General features: G+C 30.8%; 1 protein-coding gene across 1 annotated transcript in view; it reads right to left on the bottom strand.

The window, feature by feature from the left end:
• Positions 1-277: 277 nt before the first annotated feature.
• The window catches only part of LOC148616887 (putative Na(+)/H(+) antiporter nhx-9), a 38,467-nt gene continuing 12,130 nt past the window's right edge, over positions 278-26,614 (bottom strand). Inside the window, exons 2-11 of the mRNA XM_088584041.1 lie at positions 24,339-24,805; positions 22,607-22,863; positions 19,144-19,361; positions 14,778-14,980; positions 13,215-13,304; positions 11,071-11,141; positions 9,999-10,217; positions 8,650-8,785; positions 7,677-7,923; positions 278-5,810 (exon numbers count right to left, since the gene is read on the bottom strand). Coding sequence (XP_088440167.1) covers positions 4,993-5,810; positions 7,677-7,923; positions 8,650-8,785; positions 9,999-10,217; positions 11,071-11,141; positions 13,215-13,304; positions 14,778-14,980; positions 19,144-19,361; positions 22,607-22,863; positions 24,339-24,805 — 2,726 coding nt within the window. The 3' untranslated portion in view covers positions 278-4,992. The remainder of the gene's footprint in view (positions 5,811-7,676; positions 7,924-8,649; positions 8,786-9,998; positions 10,218-11,070; positions 11,142-13,214; positions 13,305-14,777; positions 14,981-19,143; positions 19,362-22,606; positions 22,864-24,338; positions 24,806-26,614) is intronic.

The following is a 26,614-nucleotide window of genomic DNA, read 5'->3' as shown; positions in this document are numbered from 1 at the left end:
TGGATTAATTTAAAATTTGGTGTTTGGCTTCATACAGAATGGACATGCTTTTTAAGTGATTTAGTTTGCTCTATGATGTCACTAAATTGTGGGTATGCGTAACAGGACAATGCATGCAGCGTATGTTTTATAGTTTTCAACACTTACACTTGCAGGTTTTTTTGTTGTTTTTTTTTTTTAAGCAGAGCTGAATAAAATCATATTAAGGGTGATCTTAGGGTACAGAGTAATATTAAATAAACCCCCTTTTTTATTCCAAGAGATAATGACAATGAACTCAATTTCACTGTTTATTGAAAATTATCACATTTACATTATAATTTAATATTGCATGTTGTTTAAATCAAATACATAAATGTCACAAGTAAAAGCAGTATACGCAAATTATATAACAGAATACAACCACAAATTAAACTGACTACTGACAAAAAAAATAAGGATTAAGAGGCCACACCTTTGTATTTGACAACTAATAATGTGCCTAAAATTCAAAACAATGATAAAGAATAAATGGCTGGACTAATGAAGTCAGTTTCCAATGAGGAGGTGGGAATGAAAACACTTGCATAATGCTATCCCTCACAAGTACCTCATGTTAATGGCAAGTCTAAATAATTATTTGTTCTTCCAATGAAAAAGCATTTGAGAATTTGACTCACTTCAAATGAGAAATAATTTTTATGAATATCTGCCCATGGGCACAAGAATGAGTCAAAACAAGAAATTTCTCAATGGAGGCCTAAATAAGGTTTTCATGAAAATTCATCTATGAAGATGAGATGCTGGTTACAAGTGAGCGTGACCTCTCAATTCAGCGGTTGACATTTTAATACAAAAACCGTTTAAGACTCAATATAACATGGCATTAGTTTACCATATATTCATAAAGGTTTACAAATATATATAGAAAAATCACATCAAATTCTCAATTTTGAGCAAATACAAAATGTTTTGTATAGAAATGCAGACCATTTCGATGTTAATCACAGACTTTGTGATAGTTTTGTCAACCTCTATCTGAAAACAAAATGGAGGCTGGATTTGTGATGTGAGCCTTTTTGTAATTTAAAGATGACTGCACAACTGGATAATTCAGTATGAGAAATTTAGATGATGTTTCATGCAAATATAAATGACTTGTATCCGCAGACTGTAACATCTACATGTACAAACAATAAATGTGGTCTCCGCAGACTGTAACATCTACATGTACAAACAATAAATGTGGTCTGAATCCACAAAGTTTTACTTGACTCAAAATTAACAGAATAAATGCAATGATGATCTTAACTTTACATAGGGAAACTGTTGACAATAATTATCCATATAATTTTCTTCAGTAAATTAAAATAAGAAAGTCGAAACATGCCCTTAGTAACATTACTGTAAAGATGTTAAAAGACAACACATCTTAAAATGAATTCAGTGGAGCATGACAAAACTGAGTTCAGTAGAGCATGACAAAAAACATATTATATCACCCAGAATGTCATGAAATCATTCCAGAAGAAGGAATAATTATAAATCATAGAACAATTGAAAATTTGCATAAAGTTTTCCTTACAGATACAGTACAGACTAGGTATAAGTTACTATAATAGGTAACCATGGTAACTAGACTTGTTCATTAAGCACCTGTAACATCATACTTAAGTACATTTTCTATAAACTACTTTAACATATGATTATAAGGCCACACAGTGTTAACTGCTTGGTTCTCAGGCCTTCCCTCATCTATTTTCAGGGTGTTTTATTATTAAATTTAAATAGAAAAAAAGCATCTCCTTCATTCTTTTTTTTCTATCTATGAACAATATAAAAGCACCCTCAATACTTCTGATGCAATAAAAAGGCAAAAAGATATGCTTCCACCCAAATTATTTTATTAAATGGCCTGAGAACCAAGACATAATATCTCCTGATTATGCATTCCATGTACATGTAATGAGACAGCTAAATATCCTACTATATACTGAAATGGCAAGCTAGTTCTATTTTTTCTATTCTTTGAAGTATTGGTATACATATCCAGCCATGGCATTATTTACTGAGAAAGGAAAATTTAATGATTCACTGGCAAAGATAGTTCATATGAAAATCACATGAGTTTAAAACATAATTACCAGTTGTATGGAATTACTTTAAACATTTGCAATTCACATGGACATGACATAAATACATGACATACTTAAAAGGTATTCTCATGTGGAATTATATGCCAGCAAAATTCATATGAATTTCATGTACACATTTTAACAAACCAGTAACATTTAGCTCAATTCAAGTGAGAATCATGTGAAATTCACATGAAAATGTTTTGCCAACATACAGATTCATTTTGTTTGCTTGTTATTGAGTCTCCACAAAAATATCTGCAACAGCAAATTAACTATTTTTGGAAATGAAGAATACAATAAAGTAAAGCTAAAATTAATGATTTCCTATTAATTTCCAATGCTGACAACACACAAATACAATAAAACAGAAAAAAATAGAGCTTTTATGAAAATTCATAATTCTGTGAATTATCATATACAAACATTTACTACTAAATAACATATATAAATGCAAAAACTTTTCATTAAATCCTATTCTTACAAAGAATTAAATAATTTTCACTTTAAGGAAAGTAGTTGCAAATTCATTTGAATAAAAGTTCAATTTTCAATATTCATTACTTTATAATGATAACAAAAAAGTTACTGTGGTTCTCATCTACCTACAGTTCTTAATTCTGCATTATTATATATACATTGAAACCTGTCCTAAGGAAGTTGACCTAGGGTAAGGGACACAACTCTTACAAATCATTGTAACGTTTGTATTCAGCATTTTGCACTTTAAACCCACTGTAAATAAAACACCCACGAACCAGATGTCAGTGCAAAAGGTTTGTTTTGACAGGTTTGACTGTAAATAAAATCTTCCTGAAAGTGGATACAACTGTCACTCCAAAAAGGTTCAGTTCACACAGGTTTCACTGTAAATAAAACACTTCCAGTCAATTTTGTTTAGATTGAATTCATTGGTTGAGAAGGGGCCATTTTCAAGTTTTTAGTAAAATATTCTAAATCTGATAGGGCCCTTTGTTATCAAACCATATAAATTTCTTTTACGTGAAATGTCCATTTTCTGTTAGAAGGGGCAAATGACCCATGGCCCATGACCCCTTGCCTTCCCAACCCCTGAGGTTTCACTGTATTTTGAAATAATGTACTCTTTTAACAACACGAGCATAGTTCAGTTATACAAACAATTGAAGATATCTTGTAAAATACATAAACAAAAATTATTATAACCACCATATGAAAGCATTATAATTTACAAAATGCATAAAGGAACTTGAACTTATGTTTGTATAATTAGAAAGACATAGGTACAAGTCAAGTTGTCCCTTAATATACAAGAATGACAATACACGAAATATTTAACCTGTGTAACTATATATGACTTCTTTCTAAGATAAAAACAAGATTCACTTTAAATAGAATTTGTTAATTTTATGGTCTAATGCTGTATTAGAGTAAAAAAAATGGCAAGTAATTACAAACACATTTAATCATTTTTTGAGATCTGTCCAAAATGATCAGACTTGGCTAATTTGAAATAAGAAAAATAAAAATTTTATTGAAATTACTGAAAAAAAAAAAACAACTGTAAAATAGTAATAAAAAATGTCTTAAAATTACCACCAAAAATAGCTGAAGGTGATCTAATTTACTGAAAAAGATTATTTCCACAAGAGAAAATACCAGGTATACTGATGGTATTCCCCTAGCTGGCAGACATTAAAAACAAATATCAAGAAGAAAAACTGCACATGTATGAAATAAGAATATGGCATTGATGTAGATGACAATGGCACCTTGATGTGAATATAAAGGGATACACACAAAACCATAATCTATGACTTTAAAGAAAATCAATCTCAAAAACCAATCCTATATTTAGTCATGGACAGATATGAAGACTAGAGTCTAAGAATTCATTTTGGCATGTGATCAGATTGTCAGATTTTAAATAAATGGACCGATATTTTTGTTCACATTATCAATTTCTAACATGATCTTAATACAAGTAATATTAATACAAACATTTGAACTAAAGTGCATGATATACCTACCCCTCTTCCCCCATTTTCTTTGTTAAAAATCCCATTACTCTCAAACCTATTCACAAACTTACAAAAATCAGAAACAGATAAAGGAAAGAATGTGCCTTTTAACGAAAATATAGAACCAAAATTATTAAAATTCCCACGAGCCTAATTGAGTTACCAGGGGTCCATATTTACCTTTAAGAGTGCAAGGTCCTGAATTTTCTCAAGGTTCAAATCAATGGTCCATTTGGTAAATCTCAAAAATCCTCTATAAAGTGTCAATGAATAAAGTTGAAAGTCTTGGACCTGGGTAAATGAAATTTAAAAGGCCCTAGATCAGAAATTGGGAGTCCTGGACCTTCTAATTTGTACCCTCAGTTATTGGTATTATACAAAATGCTGACAAATAGGGAACCATATGAACTGACAGTGATATACCATATTACATTCATTAAAAGATAGACCTATAATGAAAAAAGGCTCATAGATATATTCACACACACATGATGATTTGTTCTAACTTACTGAAAATATTTAAATATGACAGAGCCCTACTTGGTAGGGAAAAAACAGAATCAAAACACATTGCATTTCAAAGCACCAATGGCAGATTTAAAATCACATAAGCATGCTGAAATACTTTCATGAATTTAAAATGTTTTGATTTCATTAGCAGTGAAAATTTTTAAATACTATGCCTAAAACTGCATATCATGTATACATCTGAAATAAAAGTTCTAATAAAAAACCTTCACATCAAATCACAACAAAATTCATATAAACAATTAAAATTGCATTGGTTTAAAACTGGACAATTTTTCAAATACATTACTATGTAGACAAGAACTCAAGTCATAAATTATAAATTGAAAATGGCTAATGTTAGGCCTTCATCATAAATCATCTTTAACATCATCATCATTAATATCATCAAAATCACTAACATCAGCATCATTATCACTGTGTTGATCATCTAAATCTGGCACATATGGATTGATAATAATACCGTCAAATTCATCGTTGTCAAAGTCTTCAGCAGTAGCACCATTTAACCAACTTTGTACACGATGATTTGCTTCTGTTTCAATATCTAATTCTTGCAATAAAGACTCAGAATGGATTCTCTCCCTTGTTAAAGGTTCGATAGGTTGCCAATGTTTTGGCAAATCTGGTGCTGACGCTGACCCTGGTAGAGATTTCAATGGTTTTGGAGCGTCATTGTGATCACTACTGTTCTGAGATAAGGAACCATTCTGATTTGGAATGGCAGGAATGATAACATGATATGAGGGTGGAGCACACATGTGATTAGAAATGAGGTAGTTTGATGATTTGTCACCAGCCTGTATAGAAGGGGATGCTATAGGTAATTCCTCTGCCTTTTCAGAAGATGAACTCCAAGGTGGAGGTATAGTTACTTCAACTTTTTTGTCATCACAGTCTTTTTTCAAATTTTCAAAAATTTCAAAAATTGGAACTTTTCGTTCAACAGGTGGTGCTTTTACCACAGTGACTTCAGGCGATGCATATGGTGACCCAGTGTCTTTTAAATGACTATATGACAAATTATCAACCCAAGAGGGAGCTTCTGCAGTTACAGGTTCATCTTCTGTCGAAACTAACGAAAATAAAGACGGTCGAGGCACTTGAGGAGCATCCTGTTTCCATGGTAATTCTTTTTCTGTCGCAGTTTCATCAGAGGACACAGGATCTGTAAATATAATTAAAAATAAAATGCTATGAAGTTATTGACAGAAATTTTAAATGCAAAGATTTCTTAACACTTGTAGTATTAACAAATAACCTTTCTGCAAAAAGATTTATCTTTCCCATTATCTAAGCAAACTAAGGGAATAGAAAAAAGCAACCATTTATCTAAACATACGCAATTTAAACTCATCAAGAACTAAATAACAAAAATATTCATTTGTCATGGTACTACAATATCTATGATGTAAGAATATGCTGCAAAATCTTACTAACACATTTGCTTGTATAAATATTGTTGGTCAATAGCCCCTTTTTAATGTATTTTTTTATTCTTGTTTTGCTACTTTAAAGCTTTATTTGCATCATATAGTGAATAGATTAAATAGCACTACTGCAAGAACAAGCTAAATTTATTGTATTTTCTGGATTATATGATCTAATCTACAAATTCTCATGTATGTTTAAGAAAAAAGTTTTGTTTCCTGTTTTTGGCAGGGGGGTTGAAAAGTTCTTAATCAACAAGTAAATTCTGAAAAAAAAAATTGAGACAAAAGGAAGAAAAGCCTTTGACCAAAAAAGGATGAAGATAGTTTTGAAAAAGAGAAAACATTTTTTGTACAAAGAATTAAGATCAAACATTTCAAACATTTCATTGTACATTCAATTGTGTATGTATGTATATATATAAAGCAACAGGAAGCTAGCAATAATGGGTTAAACTTCATGTACAAATTAAATAGATTAAGTCATATCCAAGTAGTTCAAAAACTTTTGCCATAATTTTGCAAACCAAATTGTAAATTAACCAACTACTTCCATCTATGGCTATCAATTTTTTCGTAGTTTTTAGATCTGTGAGTTTTGTAAGGTAATCATAGTTTTTAAATGAAATTTTACCTTTCACAACTTAATTTGACGGAACCATGAAAAATTGGTACCATTCAATAAGTTCAAAATTCAAATTGTACAAAATTCATCTACTAACAAAGTTTAACCCATTCTGTCAGGAAGTAGGTAATTTGTTAGTGGGGGTTTAATCCTTTCAAGCATGTGAATAAAAATACCCATTGTTAGTTATAGTTGATATCTCTCTGTAAAATTGTAAATTAGTCAATGAAATTACCCATAATAAGAGTTTTGCTAGCCTACAGCATAGCAAAACATTAACCATAAAAATATAAGAAATCAACAATATAATAAACCAAACAAAAAGTAAATAAATAAAATTAAAGCAACAAATTAACAAAAGAAGAAATAAACTAAACAAGATTTACCACAAGGATGATGGCAAGAAGGACAACTCATAGTCAAATATCCTACTCTATCTCTGCTCATTTATGAAAGAAAAATGTTAAGCACAGTTTACATGCATGATATCAAATTTATCACTTATAAAAATGAATATAAAATCATGCCTTCAATCAGTGACAATCTCTTAATAAGAAGTCATATCTTGTCATGATTCGGTTGAATTTGACCTCTGAATTTTCATTTTTATCTGATTAAGTACAGATATATGCATTTAAAAATAAAGATGTACTTGTTTAAATTCAATTCTCAAACTTAACATTTACCAAAAATGCTGCTTTTTTTATTTTTTTACCTAAAATGGCTATAAGGTCTCTAAATATTAGATCAATATAAAATATGTTTTCAAATTTTAGTTTTCACATTTGTGCTATGCATATGTTTTTGTTACACTCATATAAAAGGGCACCCATTATACATAATTCATTGTGAGTTAAAATACCAGAGAATTTAAAAATCATCAAACAAGCATATACCATTAAGTTATAAAGCAATGACATGGTTAGTATAAAGTTTTACAGTATACCATTATCTGCAAATATAAGTCCAAAATGCTCACCTGGTTCCTTAATTTCTACTGATTCAGGTTTATCTTTGGCTTCATTTTTTGTTTCTGTGGCTTCTTGTTCTGTAATAATAGCGGTGTCTGATGTATCTTTGTTTTCTTTTGTATCGTTGACGTCAGCAGCAGTGTTGTAATAGAGTTGTTCTCTCCTTCGGAACTCCTCTGGATTTATAGGATTTTGTTTGATTGGCTCAGGAACAGTGTCAGTATCGGAAATGTCTTTGAAATTATGTGTTATATGCTGAAATTAATCAAAACAGATGATATTAACAGTGCATGAAATTGTAATATGCAGGGAGTTGAGTACCTTTAGAACTGCCATAGGTTGTTAACAGGACAATTGAGAAGAAGATTTAAACTTTATATCATTCCATAATTATTTAAATCTGCATCTAATAGGAAGTTAAAATTTCTTTCTCAATTACCCATTTACCTACCCCAGGCAATTTATCAGATAATAGTCAAGAAACCATGGGAAGGCCAACTCTCATTCCCAAAACATCATCATTTCATGTGCTGTAATTCTATGCACAGTTTGAGACCATATATCTTTATATTAGTCAAAAATAAGTTAACATGTATACACATTAACTTTGAATTTTGATATAGTGATATCACATTTTTCTCCATTTTAACCTCTGTAGATACTCTTTCCTTATTTTATTGTTTTTTAAAGAAATTTTACACTGTTAAATCATAAAGTGTAAAAAAATCTGCCCCATTCATTCTTATGTCTTTTCACTCTCAAAGAAAATTTTTAGACATACAACAAAAGAAAATAATATTGATGCTAACTTAAAGACAGATATATTTTTTGAGACTATAATCCATCAATGAAGAAATATTTTATTTATATACGTTTTTAAATAAACAAATCAGATATCTTGATAAATATTTATGTAAACACAGGTAAAAACAAATTACTTATTATGGTACATATAAACACCAAATTAACCTTTGAACTTACATTTCTTCGTGGTTTAATCATGCCTTTATCTAATATGTTAACTAGGTTGGTATTTTCGTAGACTTTTTCGTTGGCTACTGTTATTTCGTCTGTACCAACAGCAGCATCTTGAGGCACATAACCACTTATCTTTGAACTGCAAATACAAAGCCATGCTTTAAAAATACATTTCACAAAAGGAAAATATATCAGCATTATGTTCATTTGGTATTAAGTAGCTGTCTTCATAAGAATCATGCAAAATCTGAAAAATGTGATACACCCCAAAAAAGGCTACATATATTTATTTTTGTAATTAAGTTGTTTTATGGGTCCACACTATGAAATGTGTAATCATTCATTCAAATCTACCTGCTCTTATGCGATAATCAACATTGATTCTATTGTATTAGAGTGTCATTTACAGAGTTATCTCCCTTGATTTTGAAATCTACAGTGTATTGTATATAATTTTTATCTCCAAAGAACACAGATTATATGAAAAACTAAATGTTTATTTCTGTTTATTATGGTAATTCAAACAAAATATCAAAAATAAAAATATGTAGGCTTCTTACTCAGGAATCACATTTTGCATGATTCTTAGCTGGAGTGCTACTTAAGATCTTAGTGTATGTAAACACCAAAACTCGATAAAAATGTTACAATACCAAGCAATCACAAGATAAGGGTAGAAATAAAAAGATTTATAATTGATCAAATGAAATTGCCAAGCTTACAAAATGGGAAAGAAGAAAGAGTTAATTCCGGGGGGTCAATAAATTGCCATAACTGTTTAATGAAAAGAAAATTGCTTAAACAGCAAATAATCTGAATGGTATATAATAGCTGTAATCAGGTACAATCACATGTAAATACTGTTTTATCAGTTAAATGGTATCAAGAGCTATCAAAATTCTAAGAACCAACCAGACTGAACTGTGTTAATTTGACAAGACCAATAGATATCAGAAAAAAATGAATAATTAGCTGTACATAGAAGATGATGATTTTTGTAAGCTAAATGTCTGGTACTTTCAATAAATTCTTCATATAAAGAAAATGTTCTTAACTCATGACTGAGTTGTACGTCTATTAAAAATGTAACTATTAAATTTTAAAAAATGACGTTTTCGAGTTTATTCAAAAACTGATCACAATAATGAATAAAAAAAGGATTCCAGTGTGCAAAATAGGGAGAGAATTTGCAATCCTGAATTTTTCCTATGAAGCACATGAGAATAAAACAAACAAGGTATATCTCAAAACCATATGCCTGAAACCTGAAGGGAAAAGGACCCTTTTATCTCAATTAGTTTTTTTTAGTTTTAATTTTTTTACTTATATATAAAAATGTTACAGTAACTTACACAGCATTCAATAGAGGTATTTTCTGTCCACCATTTATTTCTGGCGAAGTTTCTATTCTTGTCAAATCACCGTTGATGTCAGGATGAGTTTCAGCACGTTTTAAAGCATGTTGCTCTGTGATGCTGTGGTACACATTGAGGACCTTATCAGCCTTGGTTGCAGTGCTTACATCTTTGACAAACAGAGGTTTAATATAGGCATGATTGAGGTGGCGAAATCTGAAATTAAAATAAAATTCATCAAGTATATATATATCACTGTAAAATTGACATTGTAAGTAGAATATGACAATTTTATTACTTAAGCTACATCTGAAATACACCTGTAATTCTTATTGTAAGAAAACTTACAATTTACCTATACTTCAGTTTATTGTTTTAATATTACTTGGCATTCTCTTGAAGTATAATAGACAATACAAGAAAATCCTTGGTCCCTTTAGTCGTAAATGCAATGACCGTATTCTACAAATATAAAATAAGTCAATGGGGAATATATTGCTTTCCTTTTACTTTTCAAGGTCACTCTACCTTGATGGTTTAGGATAGTGATGCAAAAATAGGGAAATGTCCGTGGGACATCCACTATAGCAGTTAATATGCAAATAAAAATTGGACAACATACGGCCTTCAATACAGAGCACATTTTAAAAGCAGCTATTTTTACTAGAAAAAAAACACACAAAATTTAAAAAATAGGAGATTTTCAAGCCTTAATTTTTTGGAGGATGAAATTCTACATAGGCCATACTGAACGTACCTTGATGACACAACAGTTTTCCCAAATGTAAAAAGTAGTTGACAACTAAAGTTTTTGTTCTAAAATACTCAGTTAGTAAAAAATGATAAAATATAAGCATTAAGGCATTAATAAATGCTGATTTCTACAGGTTTGTTTATACTACTTGATGACAATCACAACATTCTACGGAAATGACCTGTAAAATCCTGAACTTTCTGAAATTTTAACAAAGGTGCCAAGGAGATATTCACAATCCATAGAGCATGATCAAAATCTGTAGAAAATACGGAAAATCTGTGTAGGTTAACACCTCTATTTCTATGTACTTACTTGATTCTCATGTAATTATGACCAGAACTTTGTGTAATGCCCTCTAATCCTGCCATCAAATGGTCTATCAACTTAAAAACACAGAAAATTCATAAATAAACATACCTCTCACAATGGTATATTCCTTCTAAGAAAGATAAAAACTTGTACTGTATATCAAAAGTGTCCTATAGGCTAAAACAGTCGTTTGTGAAGACCCTACGACTTCGATGCACTAACTTCCCATAAGCTAACTTGTTTTGTTTGTGAAATTCACATATACTTTTTCTTCAGGCAAAGTACATATACAAGGTTAAGCATGACAGAATGTCTCCATAAATATCAAAATGAAAGGCAACTTATTTTTAATGCAAACATACAACAGCTCTAACATCAAAGCAGGTTATCCACTCCATAAAAAAACTTTCTCAATACATATAATCCAAAAGTAGTCATGTTATCAAATGTCAACAAATGCTTATTTAGGTCAGAGGGTAAGGTGTTATCTATTTATTATGACCATAAACACCACTGGGTGACAACCCAACTGTCCAAAACAAGGTGGACTTTTAAATGACTGATGAGTACTGATGGGCATACTAATTACAGTAGATTTATTAGAGCTTGATAAAGACCAGATTACAGCAAATTCAGTAGAGCTTTCCATGTAAATAGATAAAGGCTAGAGTAGAGCATTCCATGTATAGGAATAACATTAGATCATAGCACATCCAGTACAGCTTTCCATGTATATAGATAAAGGCTAGAGTAGAGCATTCCATGTATAGGAATAACATTAGATCATAGCACATCCAGTACAGCTTTCCATGTAAATAGATAAAGGCTAGAGTAGAGCATTCCATGTATAGGAATAACATTAGATCATAGCACATCCAGTACAGCTTTCCATGTAAATAGATAAAGGCTAGAGTAGAGCATTCCATGTATAGGAATGACATTAGATCATAGCACATCCAGTGCAGCTTTCCATGTATATAGATAAAGGCTAGAGTAGAGCATTCCATGTATAGGAATAACATTAGATCATAGCACATCCAGTACAGCTTTCCATGTATATAGATAAAGGTTAGAGTAGAGCTTTCCACATATAGGAATAAGGCTAGATTATAGCAGATCCAGCAATTTCTATGTATAGAGACAAAGGCTCAATTACAGCAGTTTCATTAGAACTTCTCATGTAAAGAGACAAATGCTAAATTATAGCAAGGTCAGTAAAACTTTCCATGCAGAGAACGAAAATATACAATGCTGATGCAGTAGAGCTTTTAAAAAAAGATATAAATATGCTAGATTATAGCAGATTCATTAGAGCTTTTCATGTATACAGAAAATGGTAGAAAACAGCATTTCTAGTGTCACTTTCCATGAATGGAATTAACAAAGATACATTACTGCAAATTGAGTAGAGCTTTCCATGCATAAAGATAAAGACTACATTACTGCAAATTCAATAGAACCTTCCATGTGTATAAAAAGTCTACCAGTACTTTGTAAAAGATTATGACATATACATGTATTGGGTAATCAACTTTGTGGTTTAAATACCAACAATATGGTTCAACAAATATGATACACGTACTAATATTAAATCAAAGCCCACATATCAATAATTAATTGATACCCATTAATGAAACAGCTTTATAAGTTTGATATTGTTAAAAAAAATTGTACAGTTGTTTCATAGATTTTCTTCCTTTAATTTTTGTCAATTAAGAATATTGCTTCTGTTTCCTCTTATAACAACAATAGTTGAAAATTAATCGAAATATTTGAACAAACTATGTATTTTGTTGTTTTTTCAGACTTATATTGAACTCCTCACTTATAAATAAAGTCAAAAGAAATTAAGGATAAATTTGATGGGAACAGACCAAAAATGCCAAGTTTTCAGGGCTTCAAATTAGAGTTAGAACTCTTTTTTTCCAAATTTCAAAACAAAGGTCCTCTTAGGGAAGATGAAAGATCCTTAAATAAAGAGTTTATGTAGAAGACTTGAAGTCCAGGAATTAGGTAAAATAGAATTTAAACATCCTTGTTCAGAAATTAAGGGTCCTGGTCCTTAGACATATGCTTATTTGAATCCTTGAGTACATGTATACCCAGAAATTAAGTGATAAATTAATACATAGCTTCAGAATACTTACTGATTCATGAATTTTTTCATTAAGTTTAGGATCATCTTCCTCCTGTTTCTTCACTTTCAATGCATTAACAACAGGTTTGATAAAAATGCCCTGAAAATAATACCATATGATATAATTACACACAATAAAATGAAATGTGAATCACGCTACTATCATGGGCTTAGGTAGTGTTACATTTATATAATAAGTTTCTATCATAAATAAAATTATTCTGTTCAGGGATCAATGACAATGTGAATGAACATCAAGAAAGGAAATAAACATTGTATGAAGTTTTAAAACTACACATCCAATTCAATTGAAACTTTTTATGTTTGCCAATTAATATACAAGTTAAAATCATTGCAGTAAACTATACCTGAATACTTGTAAGAACATCCAAATGAATGTGAAGATGAGGTATGAATTCAGAATTTAAACATTACAAACAATTAGGTGTAAATGAGAGGAATTATTCTATCTGGAAAGTTCAAAGGTCATTTAAATTGAATGTCTCATTGTTCCATGTGACATCATATGATGCAATGTTTATATAGAGTCTTACAAAAGATAGAATATATTTCTTTATATCATAAACACTAACAACAACTCATAGTCTATTTATTTAAAGTATTATGTAACAGGTAAACCAGCCACATTATTTCCAGTTCAAAAACAAGGAAATGTTTCAATTGTTTTTAAATGAATTCTTAAGTACCAGTCCGTATGAAATTCAGGCTCTGTCCATGTCGAAGGTGATTCATGGTGTAGAAAAAAATTAAACAAACAACACTTTTTCAGTCTACATATGCTACATTTTTACATAACGTTTATCCTTTCTGTATTAAGACCTGTATTTTTGATAAAATCATAATGTCATCTCCCATTCTCTGGGAGAGGAGTTTATAAATTGAAATAACTTTTGTCCAATCCATTTGCTTTTTATGCATCAAAATATGTTCAGTTCAACAAGAGCAATAACTCTTGCAAAGTGCCAATTTCTTATTCAGTATATATATTTTTTATCTCAAAAGTGCAATAGCCAAATGAAAAACTAAGACTGGTTATGTGATCAGTAACTGTTTCTGAACAAGAAATAAAAGTGAGTATGTGGGTTTTGGACATAAATGAATAACCCCCCCTGTCTGATTTTTATAAAGACATCTACTTAAAACATTGCAAATTGAAAAAAAAGTGTCCCAAATGCATATGTATCAGTAAATACTTCTATCTGAAAATTAAAGCTGGGATACATATGTTTGACCTAAGTCATTATCTTGCCATCTCCTTATTTTCAAATTGTTTTAAGACAATAAAATGCATGTTTGTGTTACCTCCAATCAAGTTGCAAAATAAACCAAATAAAAACCAAATACAAAGTAATTACTGCCAATACTGGCTATTTTATCTCAATACATACCAACCTGCTTAAAAAAAAAAAATATATATATATATATATATATGTATATTTACAATTCTTCCATGGATATATATTTTTGTATCAATGATCCTCTCTGCCTGTTTTATTGGCCTAGTAATGTTTTATTGAGAAATCTGTTTTATACATGTAAAAACATCTGTTACCTGAATAAAGACTGTGAAGAAAACTATGACAATAGTCGTTGTTATAAATAAATGTCTTTCCGGAATAAGGTCTTCTTTAAGAGAAAGTGCCAGACAAAAAGCAATTCCACCACGCAATCCTCCGAAGGCCATGATAAATTGGTCAATGGGCGTCAACTTCACCAAACGACGGTAATTCAAAACAAATGATAGCACCATAACACCTAAATCAGAAAGGAATATCACGATAAGTAAAATCTCATGATGAATTAATGGATTTGAACTACAGTCATGATAAGTATACTGTACCATTAAGGCCAAGAGAAAAAAATATTTGTTAAAGATGTCTCTATTCTAACAGTTGTCCATATGCTGCCTCAATCTTTAGATAACAATTCTAGTTCATCAGTACTGCGATTATTTTTAGTTTTAGAAGAGAAACAACAATCTCAAGAACAAAAACAAAATATCAAAATCCCAAAATTCATTTTTCACATAGAACCTAACAAATTAATTTCATTCTTGGCCTAAGTTAAAGTATCAGTTTAAGGGCTGAACCAAAAGGATATCATCCTATTATAGGTATTGACAATTATATTCATCTAAATTCTAATCAACTACATAAACACATTTAATATACATCAGAGTATTAGCTAAAGAATAAAAAACAAGAAGAGTACCCAGTGTTTTAGGATTCCTATTTCCCATTACCCGGGGCATGTGAAATTTGGGTCAGGGAAAGTTAGGTACTTAGTTACACTTTCCCGTGGCAAGTTGAAAAGTTTATATCCTGTAAGGATTTGTTTTGTTAGGAAAGCAGTCATTGACTGTGGGAAAGTTGATTTTATATGGATTTTTCTTGAAGAAACCTCAATTTCTGAAAAATCCTAGAAAACTGAGTACCCGATATATAAGAATAAAACTGAGATGAAATATTATAATTGAAACTTATAATCAGCAAATTTCATTTGTGGTAAAATAAGGAAAAATGACTCCAGAGATATTTTTGAATAGGATTAGGATTCCTATACCATTATTACAATGATACTAAAATATAGTTACAGGAGACTTATATTCAAAGTACAGTAATGAAAAATGGAATGTCAGTTTCATGTGCTGGTGAAAAATTGCTATTTCAAGGAATCTTAGCACTTTCAAAAGTTTTTATAAAAGATTTTATTTTAATTTTGGGAACTGGAAATTTGGTTAATAATGTGACTGATACAAGATTTAAACAAACTGGTTCTTGGTGTCTTCTAACTACAATATGTACAGTCCTTGAACTGACCCGCGCAACTATTTGACAGATCGATGACCAATGACTGATTGATCACTGAAGGATCGATGACCGATGACCAGTTACCGATCTGATCGAAGTTTTGTTATGTAAAATGACATAGGATCTGTTTTGGATAAAAGCAATGTAAAATAAAAGTATAAATTAATATTTAAATATATTACATCATATAAATATGTGTAAAATTGACAAAGAAAACAACAAAAGCCGTAAAATACACTGACGGCTCTGTGGTCACGTGATGCGATCACCAGTTAAATGGATCAGTTTGACAGATCTATGACCGACCGGAAACTGATCGGTGATCGATGACTAATCACAATTTTTGTTGCACGGATCGGTTCAGGTACTGCATTACTGTAATTTCGTACAGTGAAACCTGATTAAACTGAAAACTTTTATCAACCCTTGGAAACAATCAAACTGTCTTGAATCAAGCATATTAACAAAAAAACCTGTCTAAACCAAATCTTGAATTAACAAAAAAAAACGTCTAAATCAAACCTTGAATTAACAAAAAACCTGTCTAAACCAAACTTTGTATTTAAAAAAAATGTCTAAACCAAACCTTGAATTAAAAAAAAACCTGTTTAAACCAAACATCACATCATTATGAATACATTAATGAACATGAAAAAACAAAACACAATTCCTTCAACTTGGCAGGGAATTGGTTAAGACAGATTTTTCACTATGTATGTATTTTGTACAACATTTTGTATCCGACTTTGAGATATCAGAACTTGTAAACATGCCTCAAGTCCTGATAGTATCATTTACACTACATGTAAGAAATTCTACATACATGTACCTGAGGAGATTATGATGTCATGATACATCAATTAACATGTTCAGAAAGTAACTGAATTCCTTATCAAATATGTCTTGAAAAAATAAGTGTGGGAAAATTTTAGCAGAAGGAAGTTCTGACTAAAAAGAGGGAGTGATTTATAATAAGATATGAATCCTAATCTCATTATGAGAAGTATTATATTCACAAAAGTCATGAAGTGTTTTATATTCACAGAACATAATTTGTTGGATTTTGTTGGGTTTTTTTTTTTTTTTGTTATCTCCCCTTGTAAGCTACTGACATTAATAAACTTATTTTTCTTGTACATCAACATGCTTTGTATAAAATTTCATTGAAATCCATAGAATAGATTTGAAAACTGTCCTTGCAAGTTCATTCAGAACCACTAGGCCATTTCACTACACTCCAAAAAAATGCAATAAGAAAGACTGACTATTTCTGAGAGCTTGAAAAATATATGTGACAAAGACATACAGGATGTAAAGAAAAATATTTTAACACACAGAGTGTATTCTATATATCACAAATATCATTTCACAAATAAGATCTACATGCAAATGTTTCTGACACTAAAAATTCTCCCAGTTTTTCACACTTCTTATAAAACCAAAGAAAGCTACTAAACAGTGATGGCTGTTACTTAATGGTTATATAGTTGATGTCAACATTGAGCAAAGACATTTAAAAGCTAATGTGGGGGTTAATGTCAAAGACACATACATTGTATATTGACCTATCAATAAAACATCATGTCCACTGGTTGGGTAATCCAGTATTGGAAACAAAACAAAACAAGACCAAAGCAGTTATTGCCGCTACAAAAATCTCTATAGTTTTACAGATTAAAAACAACACTGATCCCCCCTCCTTTTTCAGAAGTGTCACCATAAGTTAATGGCAATATATGTAAATTGGCTAAAATAAATAAATTTTGGTAATTTAACAAAACATTATTGAAAAGCAAATGAATGAATACAAACCACCACTGTCAAAAAATGAAAATGTAAAATCAAAATAGTTTTGACAGTTGTAACAGTTGTTTGCGGGAGAACCAGCTGGGACATATACATTGTATATATATATAGGTGTAACACTTTTAAGGATAAATTAAAACAGAAGTGTGTTTCCTATTACCCTACCACCCTTTATTTTCAGCTCAAAATAGTGTACCCTAAAGTTGTTTTGTCATCCCTCAAGAAGCAAGTTTACAGTCAGAATGGTTCTCCCAAATGCAAGAAAATGTAAATAAAAAAATCCCCTACCTGCCTACCATATTTTTCAAAGTTGTAAGAGGAAACAAACATATATTTTTTTGGCCTAAGTAACATACTTAGCGTACACATTAACTAATAGTTAGGAGAATTAACAAAATACTATAGGGACTTCTAATGGCAATAAAATGAGTCTTTTCATCCATAAAACAGACAGTACAACAAATAAATAACTCACGAGTTAAGTAAGTAAATTAGCGAAAAAAAACAGGTACATATGTACTGACAAGTAGTTGTTTAAATATGTACATGTATATATTGGAAAACAATTACTTGTAACATGCAGTATAATTGACCTTATTGAGATATTGAACCCAGTAGTGACAGATACTAGCTATTACCACAAAAATAAATACAAACTAATACTTTAAATTAATAAAGTTAATACTCAACCCCTTCATTTTTTGTCATTTAAGTAAGTACCGGTATATATGCGTACTTTATACCACAATGTTATAATGACATGGATACCAGGACAAAATCAAATAATATAAAACCACAGGTCCTTTGACTTGTACATCTACCAGTATTTTTCTGGCCAGAAAAACCATCTGGTGACCAAACATTGAAAGATTTTGTAATTTAGTTTTAAGGAGACTTAGTTCTGACCTGTGATTTTTGTAGCTCAAAAATATTTAGAGCTCCTGATACATGTACTTGTATTTCATCAAAACCCACTGACAGTTTCCTCTATTCTCACAGTCTAATATATTAGTAAACGGAGGGAACTATCATAAATATTTAACTCTGTATACATTTATGCATGTTTTATCAAAAACCTATTGATAGTGTCACCATTCTTACAGTCAAATAACTTTTAAACCCAAGATACAATAAAATATTGAATAACATCAATGACAATTGATACATGTACTATGTCATGGCAGATACATACTTGCTCATGAAATGAAAAACATCAGTTTAGAAATGGTCTGAAGAAAAACACTACAATGTAGGTATCATCACTTTCCTTATTATTTAAATACCATTCTAGCATATACATACCTAAAGCTCTGAAGATGAGACAGAATAATAAAGAGAAACATATGAATGACCAGTTCCACTCCAAATCTTCACCCAGTGTCGAAAGTCCCAGGAACATGAAGATGATCGTCTCGCTGATGTTAGCCAGCATCTTCATAAAATATTTGATACTAGTCTTTGTCTTACGGGAGACATTAGCCTCTAAATAATGACGTAAAACAATTCCGCCAAATGAAAGCCTACAAATGTGAAAAAGACGTCATTAATAATGATTGGATAGTAAACCCTAACAGATCAATAATACATATAATCACAGACTTAATAATGTCCATTAATTTTCATCTGTTGCACTTGCTAATAATGCCCTGATCTACTTATAATTATGTCAATAATACAGCAAAAACATTGTTATTTATGGGTACCGATTTTGGTAGTTTTGATAACATGAAATTTTTGCTGCTTTGTTGTCTTTTTAATTACCAATCCCCAGATATATAAGAAAAAATACAATATCTTTATTTTAGCCTCTGATCAGTCTAAATCAGTTGAAGTTCTTTTACCAAAAAGCAGAAGAAGAGGAAACAGAGAATATTGAGCCTTTTATACTATATAAAGGACTTCAAGTTTCAAAATCTGGTAGCCTATTGTCAAACATATGCATCCCTGAATTTATGGATGGATTAACTTGTGAGTCCTAGGAAATTAAGGCTGTTTAATTCTATAAAGGCTCCTTAGTTTTAAAGTTTTGGTACCTTATTGTTATTTTCAAGTTTCAATTTCATGTGTCCTTCTACCTCAAGGTAAAAGTTAAAATCAAATCCATACATAAATTTCCATCTAGAAAGAATTACATGTATATATTATTCATTAATATTTAGGACAGTCCCCATTTAATACAGTTTACAATTCCAGGTGCACATACAACATAATTACCATTTAAATCAAAGAACAAAACATGTCCCAGATCTTGACCTCAGATCATTTTTCATAATTCTATTGAAGTCAGTAATGCATATCAAGTGTTATGGTTATCAGTATTGTGTTAAATATCTATAGGTCACACTTAGATGATTAAAGCTTATTGAATTATGACAAAAAATTATAATAGATGACATCCTATTTATTACCATTATGTATTATCCAATGGACAGAATTTATTAAATACAATTCATAAATTTCCTTTTAATAAAAATTAATTTATATATATGATTGGTCTAAATGTAATTCAATCAAAAGATGATTAAATTCATTGATTTCTGAAATACAGTTCACTGTAAACATACATGTTTACATGGAAATTAAAAGTAAATAACTCTTCAAAATTGCAACAGAAAACAAAAGGATCTGTACCCCTGAAACCTAAGTTTCTATCAACCCCAAAAACTGACACTTGAACTAAAGTGAAACCTGTCAAAACAGAACCCCTCTTGGTGTTAAATATTCATTCTGTTAAGGGGGTGTTTGGTTTATACAGGTTTACGTAAATTATGTAGCACTCAAAATAAGAATCATGCAAAATGTGATACATGGTTGAAAAGCCTACATACACATAATTTCATTTTTGATATTTTCTGTAAAATGTTATAGTGAACAGAAATTAACATGTGGTTTTCCATATAACCCATGCTCTAAGGAGATAAACATTATTTAGAATGTACTGTAGAATTTAAAATTAATGGATATTACTCAGTAAATGACACTAAAACACAATAGAAACTTTTAGATTTTCAATGTCAATTATCTCCTAAGAGCAGACAGATTGGAATGAATAACTATACATTTCATCATAAAGACCTGTAAAGCAACTTAATAACAAAAATAAAAATATGTAGCCTTTTTGAGGTGTATCACATTTTACAGATTTTGCATGATTCTTACAAAGACTGCTACTGAAAACTATCAGATATGACATATCAGCAAAAAAAAACTTCAGCGTCAGCACTTGAATGATTCAAATGCATCAAAATCCCAGAACATGGAAATGAACACATGAAACAAAAATGATCCACAGAACTTTAGAGTATGTGCGGCTTTTACAGGTTTCTGGTTTATTCAGGGTTCCGTTTTTATCGGTTTTACTGTACTAACATAAAACATAGTAGTAAATGATTACATATGTATAGACCCTTCCATGCTAACTGTGGGATAGTCAATGAGAGTGTTCAGAGCATGCTTAATTATACACTTCCACAAGGAAAATTATTTTGTTCAAGCTCTATCTCATGTAATTGAGCATGCTCATCAACTTAACATGAATGGGTTTATTGGCAGATAACAATTTGCATGAATCAAAATCTTAGGATGGGTCCAAATGTTTTTCTATAGTTGTGACAAATATTCCAACTCAAAATACATATACTCCAATACACTTTAAGTGAACATTTTATATCTGTTTCAAAAACTTATGAGGCAATGGAAAGACAATTATGAACTCATCCAGTCTTCAATTACCAAATTAAAGTACAATACCATAAAAATACTCTACTTTAAGTACATGTATCTCACCAGCAAAGACGTGTACAAATAACTCCCAATTAATTTACATGAATAAGACCCAGCCACAGTAAATGAGAGTTACCAATGAGACTTATTACTTCATTACCACACTTATCATCTTTTTCACCATCTTAGTCAATATTTATACGAATGAAAAGACTCAAGCAGGTTTATACGAGAATGCATTTTTTTCATTCATCTTTTCTATATCAGATATAACTGAATATCTGTCATAAGAGGAGGATTTAAAACATTTCATTAACTAAATCAGATATAACTGGATATCTGTCATAAGAGGAGGATTTGAAGCATTTCATTAACTAAATTAGATATAACTGGATATCATAACAGGAGGATTTAAAACATTTCATTAAGGCATTTACTATCAATTAAGAAAAACAAGAACTTAAAAACACATATATATGTAATCCTTTCTGTATTAAGATAAGCTTATATTAAAGGAGATAAGCTTAAAAGGTAATGTTAGTCCAATTCGAGAAAAAATATTTACATGATTTGATAAGAATTTGAAGTTTGCTGATAACATAATACTGATCAGTAAATATCAATCAACATACACTTATTTATAAATATCTCTGTGTTACACAATCATTAAATCTAGTACCAACCTTAATTAGAATTTGATTGATTAGCTAGTACTAATTGATTGTTTTTAATGACCGATTGGCCTTATATAATGGAGAAAGAAAGATCTTATAAAAGGGCTTTCATAAAATTTTCATGAGGTTCTTATTTTGTTATATTCATGAGGTTTAGGAAACCTTGAAAAAAGAAAAGCTTGCCAAATTTAAGTCCAGATAATTTACATAGAATTTCCACTCCATTAAATCTGAAGATGTCAAAAACAAAGACAACAGAAATTTGACACCTTATTAATAGTGCAAATCACAAAATTTGAAAATTATCCACTATCCTGATACATATATTCACAAACACAATCTCTGTTAAATGATTCAATCAAACTTACGCTAAAATTCCAGACCAATGGCACATTTCTGAGGTGAGGTACATGAGATAGCCAATAATGAAAACAAACAAAGGCTCAATCACTTTGACATGTTCTGTATACTTGGTTATGAATCCACCAAAGAACCCAAAGGCAATGCCAACGATGGATCCACCAATGGCAATGATAAAGAAGGAACCAAGTCCTGTGGCGACGTCAGCTGTTATGATATTCTCCTCACCTATCTCAATGAATCCTTCCATCATGTGATACAAAACCTTCAAAACAAAAATAAATTCTGTTTATTGGAATATCACAATTTACCTACATGTACATGTACATGTAATGATTTCATAAAGGTCACCTACATGTTTGGAAACACAGAAAAACTAATACAACTCTATACAAAGACTAATTATCAACAATCATCTAGTAGAAAGACTGTCAAAATCAAGGAAAATAAAGGTTGGTGTCATGATTTATATATTTTCTCTTTGAGGGGAAAACTTCTATTTTCTAATGACAGGTCTATAAATGAAGATTTATGCAAGGAAAAGCAACAGATTGTGTAAGGAATTTGATTTTTAATGGGAAAATATGTGGTTGTTGTTATCTTATATCATAAGCTTACAAAAGTGTGACAGACAGACAAACAATCAGACAGGGCAAAAAAAAATATGTTTCCCTTTAAAAGTGGGAGAGAGAATATCATGGAAGATGTTAACATAATGTTGTAATAATTGCCCTTAATGTGACTTACGAGTTGGCAGGGCTACCCTTGTGTATCTCTAACAGTTTGCACTGCTTGTTACATATACATTTAGTACCTAAAACTTCCCATCCCATAAACAAAGAGTAGAGTAACATAAACAGCAGAGGTGACTCAGGTCAAATCTAATAATTAGTTAACAAATCACAATTTATACAGGAGTTATCCCCCTTGTTGTGACTAAGATATTGGCAGGAATACTTCTATCAGATCAAAATATGTGTAGTATTTCAAAGGTCACATTCCATGTACAAAAAGAAGATCAGAATGTATACCATAATACTGATCAAACATAGATTAATAACAACAGCTGATCTGTTTGGAAAGCTTTTATCTTGATATTGAATAAAATGATTATCTTTTATTGTCAGATGATTTAGATTGATGATAGGTAAACAAGACAGTTTTTTCGATGGTATATTACTCCTTTCTTATATCTACAAAATGTACAGATTAACATTTTAGGTAAACAATTCAACAACTCATTCTAGGTAGAAATTAGACTCAACAGGTGAAAGTCAAGTGGTGTGCTTAGCTCCTAATTCCTACCATCTTAAAAAAAAACTTCTGATCTGTCCTATTAAGGGAACTTGATAATATAGATTTAGTATTAAACATCATGCCTAGCATAGGAAAAAGCTGTGCTTAAGTTCACTCAAGGAAATGTCCTAACTTTTGCACTATCGTATGTTCAGTGCAAGTACCTTTAAGAAATTGAGGGGGTATTACACCAAAAAACAATATAGCTATGAAATCTCTTGTAGACTCTCAAATACAGGAATCTGGAGGAGGCCAAACATTTTGTAAATCAGCCTAAATCCCCATAAAAGCTACTTGGTCCATCTGTTTTATTCGGTTAAAAGGCATGATGTTTCCTGTGGTGACAAGAATCTAGTCCACATATAAATGGGACTATTGACTAAATTTAGTCTTAATAAAGTTAACACTTTTAAACTTATGTCTGTCTTGTACAGCAGTACTTACCACTGTGACACCATCGTTGAGCAGTGATTCACCGAAAACAATGATGTAAAGCATTTGGTTGACATGGACTTCTTCAAATACAGATAGGACAGCTACAGGATCAACAGCCGAGATCAAACTACTGAATATAAAACAGTTCAAAATTCCTATGGGTCGTCCTACCCATCCTGCTAAAGCCACTCCATAGAGGGAAATGCCAATTAGACCAGCACTGATGCATGTGTTAACAACAGCTAGCAACAGGATTGTTCCAATGTTGTCAAAAAATGCTCTGACTGGCATGAAATAGCCAGCATCAAATATAATAGGTGGAAGGAGATAGATGAAAAATATGTCTGCATCAATGACATAGCTGCTTGCACTGGTTATTTTACCATAATGGAGAATGGCACCAATAATAAGACCAAGGACTATGAGGAGACAACTCTCTGGAATGATAGCTGGTAACTTGTGGTTCAAATGGAATGCTACAAAAAATAAAAACAGAAATATGTGAATAGAAACACACAGCTTAGTTTGGTGTCTGATTTATTTCTGGCTGAGAAATTGAAAAGATTAGCTAAATACCACAAAAATGAGCAATGAGAAATACAGCATGTATCTATGCTGATGAACATGTAAATCACAGAGATAAAATCCCAACAAGCAATAAATTAGGAAATTTATAACAACACAGTAACATCTACATGTGTTTCTTCAGCAATTGTGCCAATTATTACTAATGATACTATTTTTATCTTAAAAGTCTGTGGCTTTTTAGAGCAATACCTTTCGTCTTAAACTCAAATCTACAAACATAAGTCAGAAATGAAAATTTGACATGTGCATCTGATTTAAGTAATATTTCACAAAAAAAATGTAGGCTCTATCTTGAGCTCTTAATCTGGAGCACAATGCACAGAGTACTGTACAAAAAACAAGTGCTTCTTGGTGAAATTTATAGACTTCTGTAGTTACCACTTGAAAAAAAAACATCTCCAACATCACACAATTGAAGTATGAATCTAAAACAAATTGCAGAATTCCCATTTCCTGTCAACCAGAGCAAATAAAATTCTGCTCATAGAAGGGTAAAACTTGGGAGACAATATCACCATGTAAAGTGAATTTATTAAAATAATGCATGTGTATCTTTTAATATAAAAAAAACTTGAATTAGATATGGGAAAATTAATATCTGCTACTAGTTAACCCCGTTAAAAAATCCTAGAAATATAAATGCAATGAAAACTTCAAAACCACGATGATACAGTATTACATACATCAATATCATTTTACCACGATGATACAGTATTACATACATCAATATCATTTTGTTTTCGTTAATACCCTCAGTTGTGAAACATAAACTCAGCAGCGGGGTTCTAAATTTGAATCATCATGTAATCAAAATGACCTATAATCTTGATACTTCAATAAAGTACTGTATGTATTTTTCAAATAAGCATTTTAGGTTTTCTGCTTTTTGCTTTAGGCATCCTTATAATTTCTCAGGTTTTTATATGTGGTCTTTTTTCAAATTACAAATTACAATATACATGTACCAGTGTCTGTCTATCTATCTGTCTGTGTTTTCATTCATTGCTCACACTTCACACAAATACTCAAAAAAATTGTCACCAATTTTTGTGACACTATGGCAAATTGTTCCTTTGGTTTTCATAATCTGTGTGGTAGCTGGAAGTTTGCATAAGCCACACTGCAGCGGAACAAATGATAAACAAGATTTTGTAGATCATCTTGTATGTATTTGTATTTGGGACATTAAGAATCAATCAGCATTTGCTTAATGCATCATTCAATGCACAAAGAAACAGGATTTTCACTTTTTTCAGCCTGTCATATGTTTACAAACAATATAAACGATGTAAACAAGACTTTAAAATATATTGAAAGTTCAACACCACTCAATAAAAAAAGTTACCTTCACAAAAATCAATATGGTGACTGAGAAAAGTGGGATGACTGCTGAAGTAATTCATAACAAAAGATGAGCAATACCTGTCAATATGATGATTAAGTCATAAATCAATTATATTGTACCAGTGAGCTGTGTTACAGACTGTATGTTTATTTAAAAACAAATTTATACACTGAAACCTGTTAAAATATAACTCTAAATTAACAGGTACCCAGTTAAACCAATATCAAAATGAGTCTAAACAAAATCAATGATGAAATCCCTGCCATGTAGTTTGAATTCCTGCCAACCCTTCTGAAACCAAACAAAATATTCAGTTAAAAAAGTCGTTTGGTTTCACCAGATTCAACTGTAA

The sequence above is a fragment of the Perna viridis genome, chromosome 5, assembly GCF_037379345.1.
Source record: "Perna viridis isolate PV_CMFRI_1.1 ecotype Kerala chromosome 5, ASM3737934v1, whole genome shotgun sequence".
Classification (NCBI taxonomy): Eukaryota; Metazoa; Mollusca; class Bivalvia; order Mytilida; family Mytilidae; genus Perna; species Perna viridis.
Note: the sequence above shows the minus strand (reverse complement) of the source record. Positions and strands in the feature narration are given on the sequence as shown.